The 27,885-nt window shown below is 41.6% G+C and overlaps 2 protein-coding genes and 1 pseudogene across 3 annotated transcripts; 1 reads left to right on the forward strand and 2 right to left on the reverse strand.

Moving 5' to 3' along the window:
- Window positions 1-8,742: 8,742 nt before the first annotated feature.
- Window positions 8,743-13,259, reverse strand: LOC306749042 (plasma alpha-L-fucosidase-like). Its single transcript, XM_079232287.1, has 7 exons — window positions 12,927-13,259; window positions 12,131-12,318; window positions 11,543-11,882; window positions 11,240-11,450; window positions 10,555-10,745; window positions 10,107-10,215; window positions 8,743-9,719 (listed from the first exon to the last, which is right to left on the reverse strand). The coding sequence occupies exons 1-7, from the start codon at window positions 13,115-13,117 to the stop codon at window positions 9,582-9,584; spliced, it is 1,368 nt and encodes a 455-aa protein (XP_079088413.1). The 5' UTR covers window positions 13,118-13,259; the 3' UTR covers window positions 8,743-9,581.
- Window positions 13,260-13,461: 202 nt separating this feature from the next.
- Window positions 13,462-16,521, forward strand: LOC306738879 (putative deoxyribonuclease TATDN3; annotated as a pseudogene). Its single transcript, XR_013771256.1, has 11 exons — window positions 13,462-13,515; window positions 13,606-13,638; window positions 13,713-13,786; window positions 13,860-13,944; window positions 14,271-14,333; window positions 14,445-14,554; window positions 15,005-15,039; window positions 15,092-15,096; window positions 15,254-15,334; window positions 15,494-15,719; window positions 15,959-16,521. The product of XR_013771256.1 is annotated as a putative deoxyribonuclease TATDN3 (transcript).
- A 4,178-nt stretch (window positions 16,522-20,699) lies between these two features.
- LOC306744850 (proton-coupled zinc antiporter SLC30A2-like) lies at window positions 20,700-26,712 on the reverse strand. Its single transcript, XM_079227545.1, has 8 exons — window positions 26,637-26,712; window positions 26,325-26,527; window positions 25,492-25,638; window positions 24,740-24,893; window positions 24,456-24,666; window positions 23,992-24,097; window positions 23,772-23,906; window positions 20,700-20,923 (listed from the first exon to the last, which is right to left on the reverse strand). The coding sequence occupies exons 1-8, from the start codon at window positions 26,690-26,692 to the stop codon at window positions 20,826-20,828; spliced, it is 1,110 nt and encodes a 369-aa protein (XP_079083671.1). The 5' UTR covers window positions 26,693-26,712; the 3' UTR covers window positions 20,700-20,825.
- Between the last annotated feature and the right edge of the window lie 1,173 nt (window positions 26,713-27,885).

Here is a 27,885-nt window from a genome sequence, read left to right on the forward strand (position 1 = left end):
ATACAGAAGTATTACAATCAGTTTAGCGTTGCTGCTACTCCTTGCACTGCTCACTTTATCTGCCAAAACACATTGAGGAGGTGAGAGCTCCAGGTCATATCCCATCAAAGAAACCACTTCATCCTTCACTTCTCTCCAAAATGTTTGTATCTTTGCACATTTCCAAAACATGTGTATATAAGTTCCAACTTCAGAGTTACATTTACTACATGTAGGGGAACCTAGGCCAAGCCTGCTCCTCAGCAGTGGTGTACAATGCAGTCTATGTAGTATTTTAAAGCTCAGAATGTTAAGTGTGTTTTCCATAATTGATGTCCAAATATTTCCAATTATCTGACACTCCATGTCCATCTGCCACTGTTTACGGATGTGGTCAGTGGAGTAATTAAGATTCAGGCCAAAGGTTTTATAGACATGAGAAGTACATCTTTTTGGTATGGGTTGTGTGAGGATTTCTTCCAAAAAGCATATGTTTAGAGCATGTAAGATTTTGGGTATATAGTGTCTTATTTGTAGATAGCAGAAGAAATGGGTATTTGCTCTTCAGGCCCTCAAACGACTCAATTGTTCCTCCTTCATAGAGTTTGACCAGTTGGTCCAGACCCTTCTCCTCCCAGAGCCTAAACACATGTCTTGGCATGAGGGGGGGAAATCCGGGTTCCTCCATATGGGAGCCAAAAGTGAAAAAAAAAATCTTAAATCTAAAGTACACCATGATCTTATTCCAGGTGTTCAATGTGTTTCTTGCATTAAAGTTATTTTGGACCTCCAGCTTTGCCCTTTTGTAGTTTACGAAGGAACAGTTTTTAAAAGTGAGTAAGACACAATTTGTTGACTCCATGTCAATCAATGCGTTTGTAGTCTCTGGATTCACCCACTCGTATATTTACCACATTTGTGCTGCCCAGTAGTATAACTTTATGTTACAGACTCCTAGTCCTTCCTGTTGCTTGCTTTTCTGTAGTTTACTTATTTACATTCTAACCTTTCTGCCCTGCCAGATGAATTGTGCGAACATTTTATCCAAGTCAATGAAGAAGCTGTTGGGAATTGAGTTTGGCAGCATCTGTAGGGGGTACAGTAACCTGGGCAGTATATTCATTTTGAGCACGCTTATCCTCCCCAACCAGAAAGCTAATAACGTTCCCCACCTATTCAGGTCTTCCTTAATACGTGTTGTGATTGGTTTAAGATTGAGATTATCCAGTTTTTCAAGGTAGGGGCCAATTCTAATGCCAAGGTATGTTTAGCTCCCTGAGTGACCAGTGAAAAGGGAATCCACTAGGTGGTGTAGAGCCTGCCATAGCGCTAATGTGCATGGCCTCGGTTTTTGATCGATAAAGCCTGATATGTGCCCAAACTGTTGTAGACATTCAAGTAGACACGGGATGGTAGTGTCTATCTCTATCAGGTACAGCAGGACATCATCCGCATAGAGACATTTTTTTGGGTGCCACGCTCTGATGGGAACGGATCTGAGCAGTAGGAGTTAGTAATAACGGCCGCTCTTGGGGAAAAATACAGCAGTTTCACCCAGTCTGTAGTAGCCAAATGGGATCAAACTATATTACTAAATATGTACTCTGGGTGGCGCTATTCTGTTTTCCTGTGATTATCTATATATGAAATTAGAACATGATTGACGACAGGTGTTGGACCCCGGAAAGGGCAAAGAGTTTTGCTTTCACGGTACTGTTATGCTTTGAGCAAAAAAGTGTCAATTGTCGGCATCCAGGGGCCATATTAATGTTCTGCCACGGCATAAGAGAATAAACTCATCTTATTCATTACAACATGTCTGTGGAACATTGAACCGAGCCAAAGGAACGCAAGGTGATCGAGGCGCAGCAGAAGTGCGTCAGCCAGATCAATCTAGAGGGAAAAGCACCTCAGTAGCCCAGGTATTGGACGGGGTTCCTTTAACACAGTCATCAAATTCTGTACCCATTTTTAATTTTTCCATAGCATAAAAAAGAAAGGGCCATTCAACCCTATCAAAAGCTTTTAATCATTCCAGAGACACTGCCAAGCCTTGTACATTATTATCTCTGGCGAACTGTATTATGTTTAGAAGCCTTCTGATATTATTGGAGGAATTCCTACCTTTGATAAAGCCTGTTTGATCAGGATTTATTAATGTTGATATTAATGTTTCAAGCCTCAGAGTCAATACCTTGGCTAAAATCTTTGCATCTACATTAATGCGCGATATGGGCCTATAAGATGCCGGGTCTTCGGGGTTCTTGTTTTTTTTCAAGATCAGGCTAATGTTGGCTAGCTACATTGTTTCAGATAGATGGTGAGTTGTATTAAAGCTGTGATTATAAGTTCTGACTAGATGAGTGAGCTTGTTTTTAAAGACTTTAAACCACTCCACTGGGAACCCATCTGGGCCTGGTGATTTTCCACTTTGCATCAAAGCCATTGCTTATAATATTTCCTTTTCCTGAATGTGTTTCCCCAATTACTTTTGCTGTTCCCCTGTTAGTGTAGGTAATTTAATTTTAGAAAATAATTGGTCAAGTTCCTCTTTAGTCACAATTAGATCGTGTCCCTTCATAGATAGCGGTCACTTTAGGACCTGAGACACGAGAGCGGTCACTTTAAGACATGAGACACGAGAGCGGTCACTTTAGGACCTGAGACGGACGAAGGCGGTCACTTTAGGATCTGAGACGGACGAGAGTGGTCACTTTAGAACCTGTGCAATACGAGAGTGGTCACTTCAGGACCTGAGAGACACGAGAGCGGTCACTTCAGGACCAGTAGTGCCATGTCACAGTCATAGTCACAGTGGAGCGAAGAGGAGCCAGGCAAAAAGCCTGCGCATCCTCTGCTCCTGGGGTGACTGTGCTAGCACTGTTAGGCAGAGCACTAGCATACCTGGAGCGAAGAGGAAGCCCATGCCTGCTCTTTGCTGCTAGGTGCGTGTGTCTTGGCGCTGTCTGGTGTGTCTGTCATGAAGCTCTGGCTAGTACTCTGGTACAGTCACAGTGTGGCTGTCTGTTCTCGCTGGCACAGTGCTAGCACAGCCACCAAAGAGCGAAGAGGAGGCCCTTTGCTGCTAGGACTGGCTGTGATGGTGCTCTGGTGTACAGCGCTAGGTGACAGTAGACCAGGCCTAGGCATCTTACTCTCCCAGTCTGGCTCGAGTGAGGTGAATCAAAAATGAAAAATAAATAAATAAGATGCACGCCATAAATGCAATACAACGGCACTGCTTTTACTTTGAAAGCGATTTATGTATGTGCGTGCGCGCTTACGCAGCCTCACCGACAGGCAGTGTAATTGATTTTACAGAGAGGATTCACAGCTGCTACAGTGGACAACATACAGCTTCTACATGCAGACCTACGCTGTCGTGGAAGACTGACAAAGACCCGGACACTGCTCACCAGGTACACAGCTCAACTCCACATGTACACCCGTTGAACTGTTCAAACTGTGTGAACTTAGTACTGACTTGTAGTAATTTATTTTAGAGAGAGGATTCACCACCACCAGCACCTCTAGCACAGCCACCCCCACCAGCCCGGGTCTGTTTTCTATTTCTGAACATGTATATTGTGTAAATATTTGTTTTAATGTATAATACATATTTTATTTGAAAACAAAAAATGTTGTAATGGTCATTTTTCATTTGCACCCACCCCATGAAGCTTTTATAATTTTGGTGAAAGGTGACAGATCACATTTCTACTCAGAAAACGCTAATAAAAAATGAGGTTTTAGACATTTATTTACATGTATCTATCATTTTATTAAATATTCCACTGCTTTTGGGAACCTATGACCTTTGGTAAACCAATGTCAAGCACCAAAACAGTTCGTCCATATGGGGAAGTTTCAGCTTTAGGGCCATATTTTCTCTTTACACTTGTGCCTTAGGACAATGGTGCCTCATTACATAGAGAGCTGCAATTGTTCTGCATGTGTTTTAATGTAACACATGGGTATGTATCTGATATGCAAGTGCCTTTAAAAAGGTGAATTTAAGAAATTATGTAAAATCCTCAGTCCCCAAACTGAGGTAATTTTCAGTCCCCAAATATGGGGACCCTTTTATATCAGGTCACAAGATACAAATCAAGACACAAATATGGTATAAATCCCCCAAAAACAAATTAAACATACAAATCAGGGCTACAATAATATATAATCCCCATGTACAACCTCTAAACCAGGGGTCTCAAACTCAATTTGGCTTGGGGCCATCGCTGGTATTGTGATCTCATCGGAGGGCCACACAGAAAGCGCAATATTTTTTTTTTACATTCATAACATATTTTCGTCATAAAAAAGGCAACCAGCAGTTTATATACATTTTTATAATAGTTTTTAACAGTGCAAATATATATATATATATATATATATATATATATATATATATATATATATATATATATATATATATTTAAATAACTTATTGAAACTGCACCAAACCAACAAATGCAATCCCTGAATACATTTGTACTTTATTCTAATTCTTGCCAGACACCTGGCAGCGCTTTTGCTCACACAGCTGAGCCACATTGACCCTAAACCAGGTCCAGTGTTGGGGGTAACGAGTTACAAAGTAACGGATTACAGTAACGTAGTTACTTTTATAGGTAACGAAGTAAAGTAACGCATTACACTCAAAATATTGGTAACTACACTACTTTACTAGACCTCAGTAACGCGCGTTCCTGCGTTACTCAAGACATTTGTACCAGTCCGAAAAGTTCTCTTTTAGCGGCGCGCGAGTCACACGACACTTCCTGCATGAACAGTCTATCACAGAACTCCAATCTAAGTGATTTGAGTGACAAAGCTGCTGGTGCGTAGAAGGAGGGAAGCGGGGAATGGATGAGACGGAGACGGAGTGCCCGGATCCAACTGGGAGGTTCTCTCCAGATTCCCTAGGATTAAGGATATTGCAAAGCAATATAACACTCCAATACCATCAAGTGCACCTGTCTGTAATGACGTGGAGCTTCTAATGAGGACCAAGACACATCTGGTATGAACTGAATCACTTTACTGGTGAACTGCAGTATTACAACTGTTAAAGCGATTGAGAACGCGCTCTTGCACCCGACATGTATATATTTTCCACAAGTAACATCAACATTAGTTAGCGTCAACAAGCACGTATCACTGTACTTTATGCCATCAACGTAAAAACACGTCCTGTTTACATGCTCTTCACAATAAGAGTAAATCATGTAATAAAACAAGTTACAACACTGTCAAAAGGCTTTTCAGCCTGGGCAGTATTGTTCTGACCCCAAGGAGGAACAGGCTGTCGGATAAAAGATTCAAGAGACTTTTACTCATGCGATACAATCGCTATTTTGAAGGGTTAGGGAATAGAGAAAAATGATAAACCAATGATAAACCAAAAGAAAGGTTTCTCACAGATATATGCTTCCAAAAAGGTACATTACCCGACTGATCACTTTTTTCTGCTCAGGGAAGGATGGAGGCTATTCTCTCAGAAATGGTCCAGTCATGTCTGGTTTTCCTTGTGCCTCTGAATTTAGCTTTTAGATCACTGTTGCACTGCAAGTCAATAAGTTCTATTTGCAACATGCTCGGGACTGAGAAATTACTTCATACTACAGATCAAGCTTCATGGGGTATGTGCACATGAAACATTATTTTTACAACAGTTTTTGTTTTCAAACAAAATATTTACTATATATTTGCGTCAAAATATGTTCTATAGAAAAACGAACTATTTACAATGTTTACACAATGTGCATCTTTCAGTTTTGTTTTTTCAAGAACAGTTTTCAGAACAAGAACAACATATGTACTCTGTATCTACGTATGTGTGTACTATGTACTCTGTATGTATGTATGTATGTATGTATGTATGTATGTATGTATGTGTGTACTGTGTACTCTTTACCAGCGCATGGTCGTGTGTCGAGTAGCTAAAACTGAACAGCTGAGTGGAGCAGAGCTGCCATCTCTCTGTGAATCTTTGCAGCGTATGTGGGTGGGTAGGTCCTTAGGGATTTCCTGAGTGTTCATTGGGTAGTTTCACACAAAATGTCGACTGACACCTGAATCACGGTGAAACGTGGAGCTCGACACAGACGCCTCAGGCTGTGTGCTCCTATGAGAGGCACGTATGATCACACAGAGAAGTGGGTTAGAACCTCCAGACTTTGGCGCATCTATTTCACGGAGCTATTAATAGAAACGTCCAGTAAACGTTATCTTACGGGGCCGCGTGCGCGCGGACCTCAGAAAAACGCGCGGGCCGCACTAACACTAAACTTTGATGTCAAGTAGGGGGCCACAAAATATTGGCTCGCGGGCCAATTGCGGCCCACGAGTTTGAGACCCCTGCTCTAAACACCACTCAAACAATAAATATGATTAGGGTTAGGGCTTAAAGGGCTACGGTGATGAAGGATGCCGACATGGACGCGAAGATGATCCTAGGAGAAGCCTTCTCTTCTGAGGAGCCCTTTGACTTCGGAGCTCAGAACACCAAAGGTATTCACAGCCTCCTCCCTGTGATGCTGAGGGAGCAACTCACGCCGCCCCCCCCGAGGAGACATACCGTAAAATGCGGGTTATAAGGCACACCCTTAAAAATATGACCCTAGCTGTCATGTTTTTAAATACACGAGACGTGAGAACAAGCTGCTCTTAATTGTAACTCCTTTATTTTTATAAGCCGCATCTACTAAATTGAAAAAAAAAGTTGTATTTAATCTTAAACAAGCCGCGGCAGTTTATAAACCGCTGTTGCTGCTGCTACTGCCCGCGTCGGGCGTCGAGCCGGGCTGGTCCCGCTACCTTCAGTGGTTGTCGGGGAGCTAGCTGTCATGTTTTTAAAAACACGAGACATGAGAACAAGCTGCTCTTAACTGTAACTCCTTTATTCCTCGGGCCGCCATGCTCTGACCTCCCGATGCAGGTCACAGGTTGTGCTTCCCACCTGAATCCCCCATGGGTCCTAAGGCCCTACAACAGGGATTCCCAAAGTGTGGTGCAAAGTAGGATTTTTTAATTATAAAAATTCACTTTGTAAGATTTTAATTTAAAATTAAAAACGTACAATTTAATAAATAGATGCACTTCCGGTCCGGCCGCCAGACAGTCTGTCTTTTACGTACACACTAGCTAGCCTAGCTTGTGCACCTAACGTCATTTCATTCATTCAGCAACATCCATGAAAATATGTGAAACTGGCTGAAATCGGGGAAGCTGTCAGGTGGGACATCTGAAGCTGTCAGTAATAAAAGAGGAAAGGGACAGAGAGAGAGTGAGGAACCGGAGGCGAGAGAAACGGAGAGGTGCGTTGGGGAGAGACCGGGAGAAGAAATCGACCGGGAGTCGGAGAAAGAGGAGGCGGAGGAGACCGAGAAGTTAGGAAGGGACATCACAGACAAACCGGGAGCACAGAGGCCCATCGCGGAGTCAAGGTGAAAAAAGAGGAAACAAGAGTGAGCATCAGACTGGGAAAAAAAAAGAGGAAATATTATTTGCACCGCCACCCGAACACCAAGCAAGTCAGAAGCCCCTTACATTTTTTAGATCAAAATTCGAAGACTTACAAAACAGCGCTGTGGAGGTGGTGGGAGAGGCAGGGGCTCCCTCGCCGTCAGACCTGTTTTCCATCGCCTCCTCGGGTAAGCGTGGTGGCGTCGTCGGTGGGTGCCGGCGGAGAGCCAAGCAGGGTAGCTGGGTGAGAGGCACCGTGGGGCGGGGAGGACAGCAAGGAGTTTGGCTGCTGCTTTTACAGTGAGATCACTCGTGAAGGGGATTTAGGAATATTTCAAGTGAATTTGGTACCGTATGTCTCTGCAACTGCTGCTAAATTTAGAATCGGAAAAATCCTAAAATAAGACGCACCGATATTTAAGTCGCACGAGTCAAAGTTGAGGAAAAAAAGAGAAAAAAGTAGCGGCTTATAACCCACATTTTACCGTACTCTCTTCACTGCAAGATGAATGGCTCATTCCTCATCTGCTCAAAACTCAAAGCTAAAATATCCTGCAAGACCATGTGCACATGAGAACTATGAGATGAGATGCACATGAGAACTAGTTTCTTTCTGAGAGATCGCAAAGAGTCTTTTATAATGGTACTTCATCAGACTGTAGACAAGTTAGCTGTGGAGTTCCAAAAGGAAGTTGCTTAGGCCCTTTACTCTTTTCCGTTTTTACAAATGATCTCCCTTTTTCAATTAAGAATTCCAACATGGTAATGTATGCTGATGACACAACACTGTACAGCCATGCTTCAAACAAACTAGAACTTGCAAACATTCTGAATCAGGATCTAGAGAGAGTGTTTGATTGGACAGAATACGGACCCCTTGCACATAGCTTCGGCTTTACAGCACAGTATGGCCGCAGCAGGTATGCGGCAGCGGGGAGTGGAGGGTTACCGGTCACCGCGCACCGCACACATCCGTGTCGTTCCACACACATTTGTTCTGATGCATGACAGGGATTCTGGTTTTCCCGGGTCGCCTGCGCACAGCAGGAGAGGAGAGATCAGTTTTGCGCCGTCAGCGTTCTCAAAAATGTCACGTAAGGCCGGGGTGTTGTTACAGATGTGTGCAGCAGGGTGCGCTAATGACTAGGAGTAACCCAGGAGTGCAACAATCAAGCTGAAACGTTAAAAGATATCTTATGATATAATAACCGTGATTTATTTCAGGGATATTACATTTTTTTCCCGCACATGCAAATACTAGATAATTTTAAAAAAAGATGGTGCTTAGACTTTTTTCATCATTTATTTTATTCAAACAAATATAAAACATTCACCACAACACAAGCCAATGCAGCAGACTGCATGTAAATCACATACAAAATATATAGATTTAAAAATAATCCCAAAAGTGCAGAGCAATTGTGAATACAAATTTCACAATTTTATGCAAGAAGTCACATGATGAATAATCCATATCCAACCTAAAATGACTTATATGTCCCCAAGTTACCAAGTAAGTTACCAAGTGTAAAAATACTCTGCGTCAAGTAAAAGTTCTGCATTCAAAATCTTAGCAAAAGTCAAAGTAGACATTACGCAGACTGGCCCATTTTAGAATAATGTAAATTATATTATTGGATAGTGATTATTGATGCATTAATTTGTTCAGCACTTTAATGTTGCAGCTGGTAAAGGTGGAACACATTTCAACTACTTTGTATACTTCTAGGTGAAGTTATCCATAATAATACATCACAATTTATCGGTTGATTTAAATTTCATATCAACAATCTGAATCTGCAAAGTAACTATTCTCATCAAATGAAAAACGTGAAGAATAAAGTACAATATTGGAGTAGAGGCATTAAGTGGCATAAAATGGAAATACTGAGGTAAAGTACCTCAAAATTATATTTAAGTACAGTACTTGAGTAAATGTACTTTGATTACATTGCACCATTAGAGCTAGAACAAAAGACTTTTATCCTAAAAGTTACCCAGATCAAAACCAGAGATCACGTAATAATGTTAAGTATTTCAAACAGATCATTTTATGGGGGTGTTCAGTGATTTAAAGCTGTTCCTCTCTTGGCCTGCAGCTTTGTCCCTTCCTGTTTAGCTGATCAGGTTTCCCTTTAAGTGGCACCTGTCAGCTTCAGTGTCCAGGCCCACTGGCAAGGCATTTGGTTGATGGACAGCTGGGGGAGTTGAACCCGCAGCCCGCTGGGCTTCACAGGCTCCCACTTCAGAGGCCCGTGGCCGACAAGCACCACCTTTTGTTTAGAACAAAAGCAACACATGAACAATGTTGAAATGTTGTTCGGACGAGAGAAATAGACAGAGCGCTGCTCTGTGAACGAGTCAACCTCATTTCCCAGGATTCAGTGCGGTTATTGGACATTCCAGCAGAGGTAGACCAGATCTCTGAAGCCGGTTAGAGCCGGTTAGAGCCGGTGAGAGCCGGTTTTTACACCGGCTCTAAAACCTGGTCGACAGTTTTCACTATTTTCTGACATTCCAATATTTATTAATGAATCAATTATTTGAGAAAATAATTGTTAGATGAATTGATATGAAAATAATACATTATTTGTAGCCTTATGCGCTAACTCTGCGTAGTAATAATAATAATAATTACTTGACCAAAGCTCTCATCTTACCTGAGTCTGTCCCTGAGTAACCACAGGTTCATTCAGAACCACAGATCCATTATTGGGCCACTGCAGTAGAACAGCAAAGATGCTCTTTTCCTGTGGTCTGAAAGTGTACCTGTCAAGATATATATGAGTATTACAATAATACAGGCCTATGAATGAGCTTAGAAAATATAATTTACAATATCTGATCCCATTTCACTTTAGTTTGTTTGACATTATGAGAAGGAGGACATTAAATCATGCACAGCTACAAAATACATGTCAAAAGTGAAACAGTGTAAGTTAAACACTTATACAATGTAAAGTTAGCCAAGATGAAGGTGACCAGGTACCTTCATCACCATCAGTTACATCACATGTTATTAACTCACTCAATGGTAGTTACGTAGATGCATGAATTCTATCACAACATTTGGCCAATCTATTGCATAGAAACCATAGAGCAACCCACCAGACGCTGGGAGTGACGGCGTCCTTCTGAACCCGCCATGCTGTCGTGTTGTAGATCGACTCCCCGTTGACCTTCAGCCACTGACCCATCTGCCTCAGACGCTCCTCAAAGATGGGCGAGATCCGTCCATCGTGTGTCGGCCCGATGTTCATCAGCAGGTTTCCCCCGCAGGACACCGTCTCCACCAATGTCTGAAACCCCAGGTTGGAGTTTATACATTAGAATTGTATTCAAAAAAATATTTCTTTAAACGCTAGAGGGTGCTGATCCCCCACATCAAAACAGGACTAAAACCCATTTTCATAGACCATTTTGAAATAAAATCATTTAAGGTACAGCTTCTCAAATATAAATATGTGCTCATTTTCTTTGTTGTGTAATATAGTAAACTGAATATCTTTGTGTTTTGGACAAAACAAGTAATTAAAATAATAAGATCATAATACGCATAATTGTCAAAGAAAAAAACATGGCTAATGTAGACGTGAAGGGCTCATTTTAAGCTCAGAAAAACACAAGGAGTCTTAGTTTCAGGTGATTCTCCACCAATTAAAACAGAATTATAAAAATGTTTTTCCAGTTCTACTAATACATTTCCCCAAAATGTCACACGCTGGCTCTTTAAGCTAAATCCTCAATCCGTTGATAATAAAAACAGTTCACAGGTGAGGTGTTCCACTCTCACCCCTACAAGCTGCTGGATAGTGAGGTAGTCGCTGAGAGGAGCGTTGCGTCTGTAACCCCAGGACTTTGAGTCGATGGTCATGCAGTTCTCCCACTTGTGTTTGAGCAGGTGTTCCGGCTGGTAGCGATCGGCGCAGGTGTAATATCCGCCGTGTTTGCAGATGCAGCCAGAGCCCCAGCGATCGTTTGTCACCACCGTGTCACGTACGGGACTGCGAAAACATACAGGTTACAATCACGCTGGCTGTGGAAATAATACATCTAATCAAACATACACTCACTGAATGAATGAATGAATGATCACCTGTCATTATAGAGCCAGGCCAAGAACCCTGTGCTGTTCCAGTACTTGTCAGACGCATCTTCGTCCCCGTCGGACCACAGCACCTCCGGTTTGTACTTGGCAATGAGCTCGTAAAGTTCGGGCAGAGTTTTAGTGGTTGGAAAGTAGTTTGTCTTGAAGGCATTGGCAGCGTCCTGTTCAAAGAGCGGATTGAACCACTCAAAGAGAGAGTGATAGAGCCCTAAACGCAGGTCACTGTGAGCACGGAGGGCAGTCGCCACCTCCCCTACCAGATCTCTTTTTGGTCCAACATCCACTGCGTTCCAGTTCCAGGAGTTTTTTGAGCCCCAGAGTGTGAAACCTGAAAGTATAATATATATATATATATATATATATATATATATATATATATATATATATATATATATATATATATATATATATATATATATGAAATATAGATTAAAAAAATATAGACAAAACAAATACATCTCATGAAGTGCAGGAAGGGTGCAGCATGGCACTAATACATTTAGAATGATGTCGTCACTTCATAAAATAACTTTAAAAAACTAAAATAAAAGGCATGATGTCGATCATGTCCTCTACCTTCATGGTGTTTTGTGGTCAGGACGATGTACTTTGCCCCTGATGAGGCAAAGATGTCCGTCCACTCTTTGGCATCAAAGAACTCAGCAGTGAACAGCGGTGCAAAGTCCTGGTACTTGAAGTGTGGAGGATAGTTCTTCTGCATGAAGTCAACAAACGCCTGTGATTTCTGCTTCTGCCAGTAAAACCTGGAACAGGAATAAAACACAAAACAGGCTAAGGACGAGCCACTTCCTGAAGGTGAGAAATGTTGCTCTTTGGTGTGTTGAATAATGCATGTCACGAGTTGGCCCTCAGGGACTTTATTCACCTCTCTGGTCGGGATCATCAGGCCTCAACACCCGGGAGTTTTATTTAAAAAGTTCGGCAGCAAACTCAAAATTACAAAGCATTGATCAATCAAAAGCCAAGTCCATAATCTAATGATGAATAAGCATCCAGCTATAAGAGTAAATTATGTTGATTAATCAAGGAATCTAGCGTTAACTGGTTGGTTGGTAACTGGTAAGAATCTAACTTGTAATATGAGCTGGTAGCTGGTAGGAATCTAACTTGTGATATGAGCTGATCTGATGGTCTCAACCAGCCAGACCAGTTTTTCCAGTGTGGTTGACTCTAAAGATCAGGAATTGAATGACTAAAATGACAAAAATCTGTGATCGTGTCATTGTGCAGTTATGCTTAGGTTACCAGATGTCAGAAAATGACCTTTTAACTTCCCCTCCACTCCCTCTGTCTGTAAAAATGTAAACAATATCATGCAAATGTTAAATGCAAGAAAACAAACAACACTCACCAGAACCACTCGCTGCCGAAGCTCGGGACAGAGTAGACCCCCCAGTGGATGAAGATGCCAAACTTGGCCTGATCATACCACTCTGGCAGCGGTCGGGAGTCGATCGATTGCCAGTTGGGTTCGTATTTCGTTGTTCCGTCGATGCCGATCAACAGCATCGATAACAGGAACAACACCGGTAAACTTCCCATTTCAGGTATTTAAAAAAACACACACACAACGATCACTCATGTGCACGAAAAAGCTTAAAGTTAATGTTTTAAATTTAAAAAAATCAAATGATAAATTGAAAGCGCATAGCAGGAACAAGCCAAACACATCAACTGACGGTCACGCGGGGTTCGGCTTCTTGACAACAGTGAGAGTATTTGATATGCTCACCGTCGTTGAAGCACTGAGGAGATTCAACCGTTCAGCCAATCAGATTAAACGAAACGCCCTCTTTCCGGGCGAAGCTGCATTGTACGTCTTCGAGTTTCACGCATGCGCGTTACGCCTCCTTTTTGCCGAAGTAGGTCATGTTTTTGTTTTGGACATGCATGGCTACGTTGACTGCCACTGTCATATCTCTGCGAGGAATTTTGACAAGGTACGCTCGCACTTTTAAAGGCCACCAGTGGATTTTATATCTGAGATATCTGCTAAAGCTTTTTTTGCCTTTTTCTCTTTTCGTTGTCAGGACATAGAGGAGGTGGTTGAGAACTCAAAAAAGGTGAGCAGTGTTCGCTAAGAAGCGTTGTCCACAATAGCTGTTGTGGTTTTAATTTGTGCTTTTTTATTTCCAAGGCTCGCTTGTTGGCGCTGTTAGCCGTGGCCGAGGATGCTGGCGAATTTCACAAGATTATTGCGTTGTCACAACGGTAACTACAACTATTATAAGACGTGATTTGAGTTTAATTTGTCACGTTTTCACTTTTTTTCTTCTTCTTCTAGGTTTCCAGGATACATTTTTCCCTGCCTAGGAGTCCATCCTGTTCAAGAAGTTTCCCCAGAGCAACAGAGGGGGGCTTCTCTCCAGGTAGGCTCGAGTTGAAAAGGGTCGGCTTAAGCAAATGATACAAAGAAAAGCCCAATTATGTACTCGTATAGTACAGATATAATGAAGGTCCTGCCAGAGTGCCACCCTCTCTGATCCTAATTCTACTAGTGTTGCTTTAGTCCACTCTGTATATACTGTATATCATCTTTTTGCATGTTTTATTAAGGGATTATTTTGGGGGCGGGGGCTTTTTTAAATTTTTTTAACCTTTTTTATAATAAACAACAGCATAGAGATGATAGGAAACGAGAGGAATAACATGCATAGCGAAGATAATAAAAGATGTTTTCTTATTTTTCTCTCAGGATCTAGATGCAGCTCTACCCATAATAGAGAAATACAAAGATGACCTTGTGGCTATTGGAGAGGTAATAATACATTATTTCTTATATGACTTAATTGAATAGCAGTTTGCTGTCCTGGCTTTTTCTTTGGCAATCATGTAAACAGTGAACTCTTTTTTCTGTCTGTTATTTTAGGTTGGTTTGGATTTTACACCCAGATATGTCGGCGGTGAGAACGACAAAGAAAACCAAAGGCAGGTCCTCATTCGTCAGGCACAGATAGCCAAGAAACTGGACCTCCCTCTGTGAGTCACACTGTAGTACTGCAGATGATATTAACAAAAAAAAAAAGTCATTTCAGTTCAACACGGTAATGTACTGTATGTCCCGACATTATATCAGGTGCACAGAGAAAAAGGCAAAAGTAATATAAAGAAAATGTCGTAGTTGTACTCAATTTATCTGTTCAGGAGCATCTAATCAGTGCTGTGTATGACAGAATTTGAATTTAAGAAATCCACTCACACACAATCCTTGACTTTGAGAAATCGTTTAAAACAACTTCCGCCGGCATTCCACAAGTGGAGCAGTTTTTCCTCAAAATACCTTTTAAAGACCTTTAAGAGAATCTCAGTATACGCAGTAACATAAAATACATAATTCTTCCCCTTAACGAACCAGAACCATAACATTTTGTATGGTCCAGAGATATGGTCCAGATATTCATAACATTTGTATGTTTATTTTATTTCTAGAAATGTTCATTCACGGTCTGCAGGAAGACATATGTGTCATTAATGTGTGTAAATAGGTACATTTAATTTAGAAATGTCATTTTAAAGACACCGTTACAAATTGCTTGAATGTCTGTCATTTCTATATATATAAGCATTTACACTTTACACACGGGACTACTTACACAGTCTCTTCAGGCAGCACTGACATGTTGACTTTATCACATTGAATGTTAATGATTGCGGTTCTTTTATGTATTTTCCACCAAGAAGCAGAAACTCGTGAAACAGTTGCCGTTGGAGAACATCTGTCTAGAAACAGATTCACCTGCTCTTGGTCCAGAAAAACAGGTAAAATGTTTTTTATCTCCCTCATTTGCATTTCATGTCATGTTTTTAGTAGGATATTTAGAATATAAGCTTTTTATATAAAAATCGTATATATTTCCTAAGGCGTTTATCATTCAAACATGTATGTCTTATTATTCTTGTTTTGTGTCCTGAATGCAGGTGAGAATCGAGCCCGAAAAACATCTTTATCTCTGCCGAGTACATCAGTAATGCCGTGTTGAGGAAGTCCCACACACGTCGGAACATCAACCACCCCCGTGTCTGGGTTCATAACATTATCCGTAGTCGCACACAGCTCCGACTCCTCCAGGACGAGTGTCTGAGTGAAGCCGTTTCCAGCGCTCCTTCAACGGGCCAGCAGTTTCATTCAGTAACGGCGGTGATGCCGGGCGGAGCTTCTCAACGCTGATTGTCTTTCGCAACTCCGCGTCATGCGAATTATTCGCTGGAGTTGAAATATTTGAACGACAGCGAAAAAGCGGCGTTGCGACGCCGTTTCGCTTCTATCGCGACGCCCGGCGAAAAATGTGCTTTTTCGCAACCTAACGCGGCTGTGCATTGACTTAACATGTAATCTGGACGCACGAATATTTCGCAACTGTTTTGGTGTGAACACGGCATTAGATTAAAGGAGTCTCGCTGCAGGAGGTGATGGAGGCGACGATGCAGAATGCTCTCCGACTCTTCCCAAAGATAAAGTCTGCCATCAGACCGTGACAAAGCCTGAACAGTTTGTTTCATCAGTGATTTAATGTGGTATTCTGACTGAAGATGTCCTGACGTGTAAATTAAGGCGTGGTGTAAATCAGTCTTAAGTCTTACTTGAGTGCTGAAAGCTATTTATTTATCTCCATTTAATCTTCAATAAAGGAAGATAATAACAATTTAACACACAAGTTGAATATCTTTCATGTGTGTGATACATCTGAAACCAACATTTCATAAACATGTTACAAAAACATCAACTGACAGTGATCATCATTTAAACATTCATATCATTGTAAAGTTAAATCCCATAGAATGATCTCAAAGATGATTTAGGGTCATTTCCAATCTGGCAATAGTTTAAAAAACAGGTGAAAATTTTGATTTTGTATACATGTTTAATTAGTCTCACTGGACTTTTTGTTGACAACAACTGCTTTTATAATAGTTGTGCCTCTGATAATAAATAACTTGAAACTTTAGATGTCTTGTTTATTCCCACCACCAAACACATTGACACACCCCCACCTATCAACTGCTGACAATATGTATCAGCTCTCAAAATGTGAAGTAGAAGCAGTAAGTCATGTGCTTAATTAATGATAGTTAACTAGAAAATTTCTCAAGGAATTTAGATGGTGTGGCAAATACTGCCGTAAGACGTCGCAATATATATACAGTATATTTACACGCCGACATTACCAGTAGTAAGGTGTGTTATTGAGGTGTAATTTCTGTATGTGTGATGGACTTGAGAGCAGCTATTGCTTCATAGACACAGGTCACTGGGTACCATGGTGATTGGGGCACCAGGGTGAAGGGCAGACAAGATCTTAAGACTGGGAGTGGACTCAGCCGAATGCGTTGATATGCTTGTTATGTTTGTAGAATTAAAAATGTGACCGTGAATGTCTTAAGACTGTGGAGCTATCAACTGACAAACTGTCAGTTTTCTCCTCCTGCCTGTGTGTGTGCATGCATGTCACTGGTTGTCATAGTGACAGCACTGGGGTGAGGGGCAGACTGAACTGTGCTTTTTTAACTAGTGAACCTTGAAGAATTGTGGGACTAAAGGCAAAATACGTTGTTTTTTTTACAAATTTCTGTTGCTCCCTCTCACTCTGGCAGTTGGCTCGCCATTCTAGCTCTGAACATTCCGTGCCATATGCACCCATAATAAACTCTGAAAGGTTCTGAAAATGTTCCTAAACTTGCACAATAATTACAAGAAAACTGGGCTAGCTATCAAATAATGGCCAATTGGGCAAATCAACTCCAGACTTTTGTTAACGTTTTAAACGTTTATGCATTATGAGCCCTTGCTGGCATCGCCACACCGAATCATAGGTTATATATTATTATCATTAATGCTGCTGTTTGAGTGTACGACTTTTGCGCTATTTTTTTATATATTTATTTTGATTTTACAACTTTACAAGACAGAACTTTAACGCGCGTCGGGCCTAACAACTCCCTTGAACAGTAGATTATTGCACAACACAGTACTGCCTCTCGTACCTTATTGCTTAAATATGTACACTGGGTGGCGCTATTCTGTTTTCCTGTGATTATCTATATATGCAATTAGAACATGATTGACGGCAGGTGTTGGACCCCGGAAAGGGCAAAGGGTTTTGCTTGCACGGTACTGTTATGCTTTGAGCAAAAAAGTGTCAATTGTCGGCATCCCAGGGCCATATTAATGTTCTGCCACGGCATAAAAGAATACACTCATCTTATTCATTACAACATGTCCGTGGAACATTGAACCGAGCCAAAGGAACGCAAGGTGATCGAGGTACAGCAGAAGTGCGTCAGCCAGATCAATCTAGAGGGAAAAGCACCTCAGTAGCCCAGGTATTGGACGGGGTTCCTTTAACACAGTCATCAAATTCTGTACTCATTTTAAATTTTTCCATAGCATAAAAAAGAAAGGGCCATTCAACCCTATCAAAAGCATTTAATCATTCCAGAGAAACTGCCAAGCCTTGTACATTATTATCTCTGGCGAACTGTATTATGTTTAGAAGCCTTCTGATATTATTGGAGGAATTCCTACCTTTGATAAAGCCTGTTTGATCAGGATTTATTAATGTTGATAGTAATGTTTCAAGCCTCAGAGTCAATACCTTGGCTAAACTCTTTGCATCTACATTAATGAGAGTGAGAGCGGTCACTTTAGGACCTGTGCTATACAAGAGTGGTCACTTTAGGACCTGTGCAATACGAGAGTGGTCACTTCAGGACCTGAGAGACACGAGAGCGGTCACTTCATGACCAGTAGTGCCATGTCAGTCATAGTTACATTGGAGCGAAGAGGAGCCAGGCAAAAAGCCTGCGCATCCTCCGCTCCTGGGGTGACTGTGCTAGCACTGTTAGCCAGAGCACTAGCACACCTGGAGCGAAGAGACAGCCCAGGCCTGCTCTATGCTGCTAGGTACGTGTGTCTTGGCGTTGTCTGGTGTGTCTCTCATGAAGCTCTGGCTAGTACTCTGGTACAGTCACAGTGTGGCTGTCTGTTCTCGCTGGCACAGTGCTAGTACAGCCACCAAGGAGCGAAGAGGAGGCCCTTTGCTGCTAGGACTGGCTGTGATGGTGCTCTGGTGTACAGCGCTAGGTGACAGTAGACCAGGCCTGGGCATCTTACTCTCCCATTCTGGCCTGAGTGAGCTTTTACTTTGAAGGCAATTTATGTATGTGCGTGCGCGCTTACGCAGCCTCACCGACAGGCGGTGTAATTTATTTTACAGAGAGGATTCACAGCTGCTACAGTGAACAACATGCATCTTCGCTACAGCCACCTGGACCTACGCTGTCGTGGAAGACTGACAAAGACCCTGACACTGCTCACCAGGTACACAGCTCAACTCCACATGTACACTCGTTGAACTGTTCAAACTGTGTGAACTTAGTACTGACTAGTAGTAATTTATTTTAGAGAGAGGATTCACCCCCACCAGCCCGGGTCTGTTTTCTATTTCTGAACATGTATATTGTGTAAATATTTATAATAATAATATAAGTATAATACATATTTTATTTGAAAACAAAAAATGTTATAATGGTCATTTTTCATTTGCACACACCCCATGAAGCTTTTATAATTTTCATGGGGTGTGTGCACATGAAACATTAATATTACAACAGTTTTTGTTTTCAAACAAAATACATGTTTCAGTTTCGTTTTTTCAAGAACAGTTCTCAGAACAAGAAGGGTACGGTAGTAACAATTATATACCGTGCCGTTTTCCAAACACGCTGCAGAGATCCAGCAACTAACGTTACCAACATTATCAAACTAACAAGGGCCACGGTAGTAGGGATTACGTTCTGTGTCGTGTGTTTTCAAACACGTAAGAGAACTATCTTTAGTCATGGCGCAAGCTAGACATGCTAACGAACATAAACAAACTCACGAAGGATATGGTAGTAACAACTATGTACCGTGCCGTTTTCCAAACACGCTACAGAGATCCAGCAACTAACGTTACCAACATTATCAAACTAACAAGGGCCACGGTAGTAGGGATTACGTTCTGTGTTGTGTGTTTTCAAACACGTAAGAGAACTATCTTTAGTCATGGCGCAAGCTAGACATGCTAACGAACGTAAACAAACTCACGAAGGATACGGTAGTAACAACTATTTACCGTGCCGTTTTCCAACCACGCTACAGAGAACCAGCAACTAACGTTACCAACATTATCAAACTAACAAGGGCCACGGTAGTAGGGATTACGTTCTGTGTCGTGTGTTTTCAAACACGTAAGAGACCAATTTTGGTCATGGCGCAAGCTAGACATGCTAACGAACGTAAACAAACTCACGAAGGATACGGTAGTAACGATTATGTACCGTGCAGTAACAGAGATCCAGCAGGGTCTATGCTTTGCTAACGTAAATAGGCTATTGCAAAAACAAAGTTTAGTAAAGACACTTACCGATCTTCAAATGGATATCTTTTGTTGGAGTAGTCCTCTTCATCACCAGAGTCAAAGCCTTCAGGCTGTGATCCTACATCGTCCTCGTCGCTGCTTCGGCAAATCTCCAAAAGTGCTTCACACAGGGAAAACTGTTTGCTCGGCATTTTTCTCTCTGACTAAAAACAGCAGTGTGTTTGTGAAGCTATTGTGGGTGTTTATGAAGCTAAAGTGGATGTTTATGAAGCTATGGTGGGCAGTTCCGTTGTGATTTTCTGAGTGTTCATTGGTTAGCTTTTTTCGTGAAACGAATCGACAAATCACAGTGAAGCTTTACAATCTTGTCATATAACATGTCCGTGTTTAGATGCTCACCATTTAATGTGTGAATCACGTAAGATGACGGGGGAATAGGTCAAGGAAGTGGAGTGTCTACTCGTTCCGCCAGATTTTACCATATCTCTGTGACAAATTATCGCGAAGATATGATTTTATTAGGAACTTAAAACACCTTCCCGCCCGCATCGGCGCGGGCCCCGCCCCCAAAGGGTTAATATAAGTAAATTAGAGCTGTGTAATAGTCATAAATAGGGTATCAGGGAAGGATAATGTAGAAAAAGTACAGCATCCAGCTACTACATAAATAAACATTTATTGTATCAAAGAAAGTCCCAGTTCAGTTGGCAATCTGATACAAAGGTGCAACACGTTTTAATATAAATTAATAAGCAAAGCTCAAACATAAACATTGTCACAGCCATAATGCATGTTTTATCAAAGACTTGCAGCTCTAATATTTTGAATCTATCTATGTTATCTACATTTATGTCAACTAAACACACAAACATGGTGCTGTCAGCAGTCCTTTAATGCTCCACTTGGATCGTGACGCTGGAGAAGCCAAACTCAGAGCGCAGCAGCTTTGTTGCCTTCATAAGGACGATCTGTGCATCAGCCCCGTCTTCTGAGAACGAATACAGGAAACATTTCTTTAAGATTCATCTTAAATATGAATCATGACTCATAGTATATAGCATTCCAGAAAAGCATAGTTAGTATGCATCAACAATATAAAAAGCTATAGTAGTCATAACATATGTTACAATACAGAATGCTACTAAGGTATTTGTATAGTATGCCACAAAACTGTCATAAAAAATGCCATAGTAGTATAGGTTGTTAAAATTACATATTAGTGTAATAAAGTATTTGTATATAACAGTGGTGGGCCGTCAGGGCCTGCTAAGCCTTCACTGCTGGCCTAAACAGAATCACAAAGTTGTAGCTATTTTATAATTTAATTGTTTTTCACAAATACACTACATGTATTATAATTATTTTTCCCTATCAGCTCATTTTCTCATTGCACAGCTCCTTGTCTTCCTCTGTTGCACTGCCTGCAGCCTTCAGCCTTCAGGCAGTGCAGCTTGTTTTAAGGACAAGCTTTCATCCAATCACATTTTTTCTCTATGTTATGAAAGCAGTTTAACCCTCCCGTTGTCTTGGGGTCAAAATGACCCATCAACACACATACATATACACTCGTACACGGGTCATTTTGACCCCAAGACGCAGGCCTTTGCAGATTAAAGTACACAAAGAGTGGACGTTGTGGTTGATTGTCATGGACTTCAACATATCAGATCTTTAGTTTGACAACTTGGGCGGATTCTTTGACGTGCAGGGCCTGCGAAATGGCGTGGATGTATGTGATTGGTCAGTGGCCCAGCGTGACCATTAACATGCGCTGTGATTGGTCAGTTGGGCACAAAGCTTCTAGAAACTTCTAGCTTCTACCTAGAACCAAAAAGCTACCCTGCTGGTGTATTTACTGATGACTTGCTGGTGGATTTTACTGATGACGCCTTTAGCACAGAGGATTATGGAAATGTTGTGAGTGAAATGATGGTGGTGTTACTTTTTATACATCTGCAGTCGTATTTAATCATACACATCGCTGTTGGTGCTGCTGGTCAGCCGGGACTGGGGCCGCGCCTCTACCTTCCATGGTGCAGCAGCTGCTGAATGTCTTGTGTGTACACTGTGCAGTGTTTTAATTTTGTTGGATTGTTTTGTTATTACTAAATTTGACTGGTTGTTTGGTGGTTATTTGGACAACATGCATTGTTGTTGACCCGACGGGGTTGGGCTGGTCAAGTCGGTCAGCCAGGATGCATAACATCGCAAGGCGAGCCGCGCCTTTTTTTCTTGTCAAAGTGGTTAGAATAGCTCAGCAGGTCGGTCCACACATGCTCCACACAGCTCCATGCATACAGTAGTCGGTCCACACATAGCTCCGCAGGTCGGTCCTCCATGCTCGTAATAGTGAGATTGCGCCCAGCTGTCTATCACCTGATAGAGTGATTTGAAGGCTGGGGTCTGAAAAGCACGGCCGCCACTGGTATATAATGCCATACTATAGTTGTTCTGCCCCTCATTTGCATGTGTTGCATTAGAGACGCCAAGTGGTGTAGAATGTAATTGCATCTTCGTTCATATATTTGTCCCTCCTCTTTTACCGTAGTTAGTTCCATTGTTTTTGAGAGGACATACTGTAGCTACTGTTTGGTAGCCTTTGAAGTTCTAAGTCTGTAAGTATTTCTGTATGTAGCATGTAAATATCTTCTGCGATATATTCTCTGTGTGTTTACCATTTTAGTATAACCTTTGTATTGTAGCAATAGATGCTAATCGCGATTAGCATTTCTCCATTGGCATCACTGTTAAAACTAGCTTAGACGCAAACTGGTCAAGAGTTGCGAAATATTCGCGCGAGTAGATTACATGTTAAGTCAATGAACAGACGTGAATGGTTGCGGAAAATTTGCTTTTTCGTCGAGCGGCGCAATAGAGGCGTTGCGAATATTCGCTTTTTCGCAGGAGTTGAAATATTTCAACTCTGGTGAAGAATTCGCCCGACGCTGAGTTGCGAAAGCCAATCAGAGTTGAGAAGCTCCGCCTGGCATCACCACCGTCCTGCCGTTACTGAATCAAACTGCTGCTGGTCCGCTGAAGGAGCGCTGGAAGCGGCTTCATTTGGAGCTGTGTGCGACTACGGATAATATTATGAACCCAGACACGGGGGCGTTTGATGTTCCAATGTTTGTGGGACTTCCTCAACAAGTATAAAGCAGAACCAGTGGTTATTTCAATGGTGAATGGCGGAAATGGCAAATGTTTTCACAGAGTAGAGCCACAGAGATAAGCCCCGCCCCCTTTCCGCAGCAAATGGTTACGAAAAAGCGAATTAACCACATAAAGTCAAGCGAGTAAACTCAGACGAAAATTCGCAACTCTTTTGGTGTGCACATGGCATTACCTTTTCTGGCTTAATGTTTTTATGTTCAATAATAGCTTTATATCCATGTATATGTATATGGACAGTTGTCAAGGTTTCCACAGTTTTACAACATCAAGAAAGATTCTCACTAAAAACCCTAAAGTCTACTCTGGATCCCTGAGTCTTTATTTCATGGACCTTCTGTAGATATCTGCTAAGCTAACTTATATAAGCAAGAGCAGAATAATAGTAAAGGATATTAAAAATGTCAAATAATGTTTAGTATGTCACAAATTTGTAATTAAAAAAGTTATAGTATGCCACGAAAATATTGTGTTATAGGATGTCTGAAATATTTCCTAAAAATAGTCAGTTTAGTATGTCTCAAAAAGTAAAGAAAAGTAATATTGTAGTAACAAAAAATCTGATTTTTGTCACAACCCGCCCACACATTAAAATGAAGGCTACATTGAGCCAACTGCCATAAAACCAGATCCATTTGAACACACCGTGTCCTCAGTGTTGATTTTACCTGTAGCCATGTGCACAGACAGCAAGGAGTGAGTCATGCTCAGGTGCCACATGTGCAGACTGTGAAGCGACGCGACTCCTCTCACCGACAGCAACTGTTCTCTCACGGAGCTGAAGTTGACGTCGTGCGGAGCGCCTGCAGAAGACAAAGGACAGCGGTTCAAATTAGATGTAGTTGATGAAACGATATCGTCCCCCACGGGCACAGGAGATGCGTTTACCTTCCATCAGGATTCTGAGAACATCCTTTGTGATTGGAAGTGTCGTCCCGAGAACCAGAACCGAGAACAGGAACGTGCAAATCGGATCTGCTATTTTATATTCAGGCTGTGAGGAATAAACGAATGACAAATAATTAATAATAAACCACAGTATTGACTTGTCTCGTCTGTGCCGCTGTTCAAAAGACTGTGACATGTGGTTGGAAGCTCTGGAAAAGCCTCATCAGTGGACCTTGAGTGAATCTTACTGACTTTTCATTGAGCGCCACCATGTCAAACTTCCACTTTGTCCAATACTTTTGGTTCATGCCCAAATGCTGCAGATCTAACGACACTCCCATTAGTTGAACTTTGTGTTGAATTGATGCTAGTATTTAAATGTTGCTGAACTAAGATGGTGAACATGGTAAACATCATACTAGCTTAGCATCACTATGTCACTGAGTGTTTTGGCCGACACCGACCCAGATGTGGATGATGGCGGCAGCGAGCAGGACGCCGACACTTTGCACCAGGTCTCCCACCACGTGAATAAAAGCCGCCTTCACGCTGGCGTTGCCGTGGCTGTGATGGTGGCCACTCCCCTGACGCTGTTTGCCCGCAGGCGCCCGGCTGGCGGGAAACCCGTGGCTGTGACCATGTGAGCCTCCGGACTGGTGGAGGATCAGGACCATCCTAAATCAAACAAAAGTCAGAACCATTTAAGGAAGAGCGTCCGATCACCGCTGACCAACCACTTTTCACTCACAGGACGTTGACCCCCATGGCGCAACCTGAAGTTATGAGCATGATCCGACTGTCGATGTCGTAGTCTCCGTCAGAGATCCTCTGAGCGGCGGATACGACGAGCACCGCCGTCACAGCCCAGATGGACACCATGGACAGCAACATGCCTAGAATCTCTATTTAACACAGATACATTATTCCATGTTACAGCTCAAATACTGATGAACTATACTCATGTCACAAATCTCTAAAAGTAGACTTTGTAGTATAGCTGGTAAATTACACATTTAAAAGAGAACTAGGGCAAAATAATCACATAGAAATACATATATTCATAAGTCAAACACTATAAACATACGTTTTAGGAAGCAGTTCATAAGATGGCAGACAGCAACAACCCGTAATATCAAACTGAAGGAGTATAATGAATACCTTAGATGAAAAATGTTGACAAGACACCAACAATTATGTTTTTTTTTTTAAAAGTTATTAGTATCTTTAATAGTTCATCTAGAAATATGTTTTGTTGCCTTAAAATTGAAATATACTCTATCTAAAAAATAACTTGAATCAGTTTATAAAATACGCTGTAACTGTGGAGCGTAAACTCACAGAAATAATTCAGTTTCCCTCATAATCGCCACAACTTGACAAACGTACAAACGCAAGATTCATATCGATCCAAGAAAGAAAAAGCAGTTCAGGCATGTCACCAAAATGTCAAACTATTCCAGTTTAAACCAATGATTCCAACACATTGTGTTTGGATCCCACCTGCTCGATGCCAGCCAAAAGTCATGGTGTGTGTTTGAGGCCTGGTCGAAAGCCACAAAGAGATGATGCTGATCACGATGCTGCCGAAGTCTGTCAGAAGATGTGCTGCGTCCGTCATGATTGCCAGACTGTGAGCGGCGTACCCCCCTGCAGAAAAGATGGAAGTATAACCTCTGTGTGTGTGTGTGTGTGTGTGTGTGTGTGTGTGTGTGTGTGTGTGTGTGTGTGTGTGTGTGTGTGTGTGTGTGTGTGTGTGTGTGTGTGTATGTGTGTATGTGTGTGAGGAGTGAAGATTGTGTACCAGGTTTGGAAAACCTATGATTTTGAATTTTTTAAAGACCAAGCTACAAAGTAAACGTGACATTTTCTCCGGTGTAAAAATAAACTTGCAAGTGCTCTAAGGTGGACGCAGTCTGTCATTGTGACATTCACCAAAAAGCTTCCTTGGCCTTTCTATACGGATATTTTTCAATACTTATATAAACTGGAACAGTAAGCAGTGTTTATATATTCCACCTGGTCATATTTATAAAAACAATTTCATCTTTAAAGTTATGAAATCTTTATATGCTAAGTCACAAGAAACTCTTGCTCCCAGATAAAAGGCTGTAAAAAGTTAAATAGCAAATGAAGAAGTACAGATGTATAAAGTAGCAGTAAACGTACCTGAAAATTGTACTTAAGCACAGCACTTGAGTAAATGTACTTTCCATCAGTGTGACTTTGTCCCAAAAGCTCTTTACAAGCAGAACCCCTTTTAATTGTCAACATTTGCATTTAAAGTACCTGATCATTTGTGGCAGATTAAAAATCAGATATGATGACGCTCTTACCGACCACCTCTCCGGCCATGAAGACGAGGCTGACAGCGCAGGCCAGGAAAAGCTTCCTTCGGGCCAAACGCCTCTCGTCACTCTCCGCCGCCGACATGGAACCTGTTTCCTGACAGAGCCGGTCGGGCTGCCACAGGCCGTCCACACTGGAGGCGTCCTCACTTGACTCTGATGCAGAGTCTGAGTGCCCGTCCTCTGGAGAACTGGTGCCGAGAGAAGACAGAACCGTGAAAAACACTAATAATAGATCAAGTAGTGAGATGAATTAGATCTGCATATATCCTATATGAGGATATAGAAGGAACAACGTACCATAGAAGAGGCTCCAAATGAGTCTCAATCAGACTCTTCCCTGCTGATAGCTCCATATCCTCAAGTGACTGCACTCCAGGGCCTCCCTTTTGGTTCAACTCGTGTCAAAGTGAAGCTCGACGACTTGCCAGCTGCTGTAACGCGCATTCTCTCTCAGAGGTGGAGCACAGCAGGAGCCAATGGCAGGTGACTGAGTTCAGAGGCGCTAGTCACTAGCGGCGAACTGTTCAAATCACGAGACGACTGAGTGACATTTCCAGTATCACCAAAGTTTATTTGATCAGACAAACATTACTTCTATAGGAACAAACATTTTGGAAACATGGAAAGGTTGAGAGATTGGAAATATACATGGGAATGTAGAGATGATCAAACTAAATATATAATTTCTTCTTTATTTTTTAAGTTTGATCAAAATAATTCAAACTAAAATAAAAATGAATCACATTAAAATATATTTAGGCACTTAAGTGACGTTTTCTCAAGTATACAAAACTGACTTTATATACATTTCAGGGTTTGTTTAAATGTATAGAAACACAGTGTGAAAGTCACCTGAGAAAAACACATCAAATTCTAGAAATAATGCACATATACAATTTAGATTTGTACCAAATGCACAAACTGTGCATTCCTACACCGAGCAGAAATACAAAATAATATACATTCATGATAAAATATAATTTAAGGCGTTCTCTTAATATACACTCAATTAGTCATACAACCTAGAATGGGTATATCAAAAATACACCTCTGAATTTACATTAAAAACAACAGCATTCCTGCATTGGGCAATAAATCATCTCACATACACCACAGCGAGATCATCATCACTGAAAGGAGGCCTCGACTCATTAAAAAAAAAAAATCATCTATATGTAATATTTGGCAATGAAACAAATCAGTAGGTCATTGGTTCTAGCTTCAAGAGTAAAATGCATTTATCAGAAAATATCAGTCTTATAAGAGTGTTCTACGTACCTGAAGACGTATTGACCCACTTCTTGAGGTCACCTTATGTGCAGGTGCAGCGAACTAACCAACAGAACTACTACCATCTCTTCAAGAACTAGTTCAATACTTTGGGAGACGCACACATTTGTTGACTTTACAAGCATTAGATAAGAAGATCGATACCACTCATGTCTGTGCGTTGGAAGCCAGGGGGCCAATAGCTTAGCTTAGCATAAAGATTGGAAACCGGGAGGAACAGCTAGCTTGACTCAAAAAAAGGTAACAAACCTGACAC

The sequence above is a fragment of the Taurulus bubalis genome (assembly GCF_910589615.1).
Source record: "Taurulus bubalis genome assembly, chromosome: 1".
NCBI lineage: Eukaryota > Metazoa > Chordata > Actinopteri > Perciformes > Cottidae > Taurulus > Taurulus bubalis.

Excerpts from the sequence above, each read along its gene's own strand:
- LOC306749042 (XM_079232287.1), bottom strand. The coding sequence starts at position 13,117 with ATGGGAAGTTTACCGGTGTTGTTCCTGTTATCGATGCTGTTGATCGGC. Across the intron at positions 12,319-12,926 it reads TTCGGCAGCGAGTGGTTCTG|GTTTTACTGGCAGAAGCAGA; the intron begins GTGAGTGTTGTT and ends TTCCTGTTCCAG. Across the intron at positions 9,720-10,106 it reads TTACTCAGGGACAGACTCAG|GTGGTGCTTGTCGGCCACGG; the intron begins GTAAGATGAGAG and ends TCTAAACAAAAG.
- LOC306744850 (XM_079227545.1), bottom strand. The coding sequence starts at position 26,692 with ATGGAGCTATCAGCAGGGAAGAGTCTGATTGAGACTCATTTGGAGCCT. Across the intron at positions 24,667-24,739 it reads GCCATGGGGGTCAACGTCCT|GATGGTCCTGATCCTCCACC; the intron begins GTGAGTGAAAAG and ends TGTTTGATTTAG. Across the intron at positions 23,907-23,991 it reads TCTCAGAATCCTGATGGAAG|GCGCTCCGCACGACGTCAAC; the intron begins GTAAACGCATCT and ends TGTCTTCTGCAG.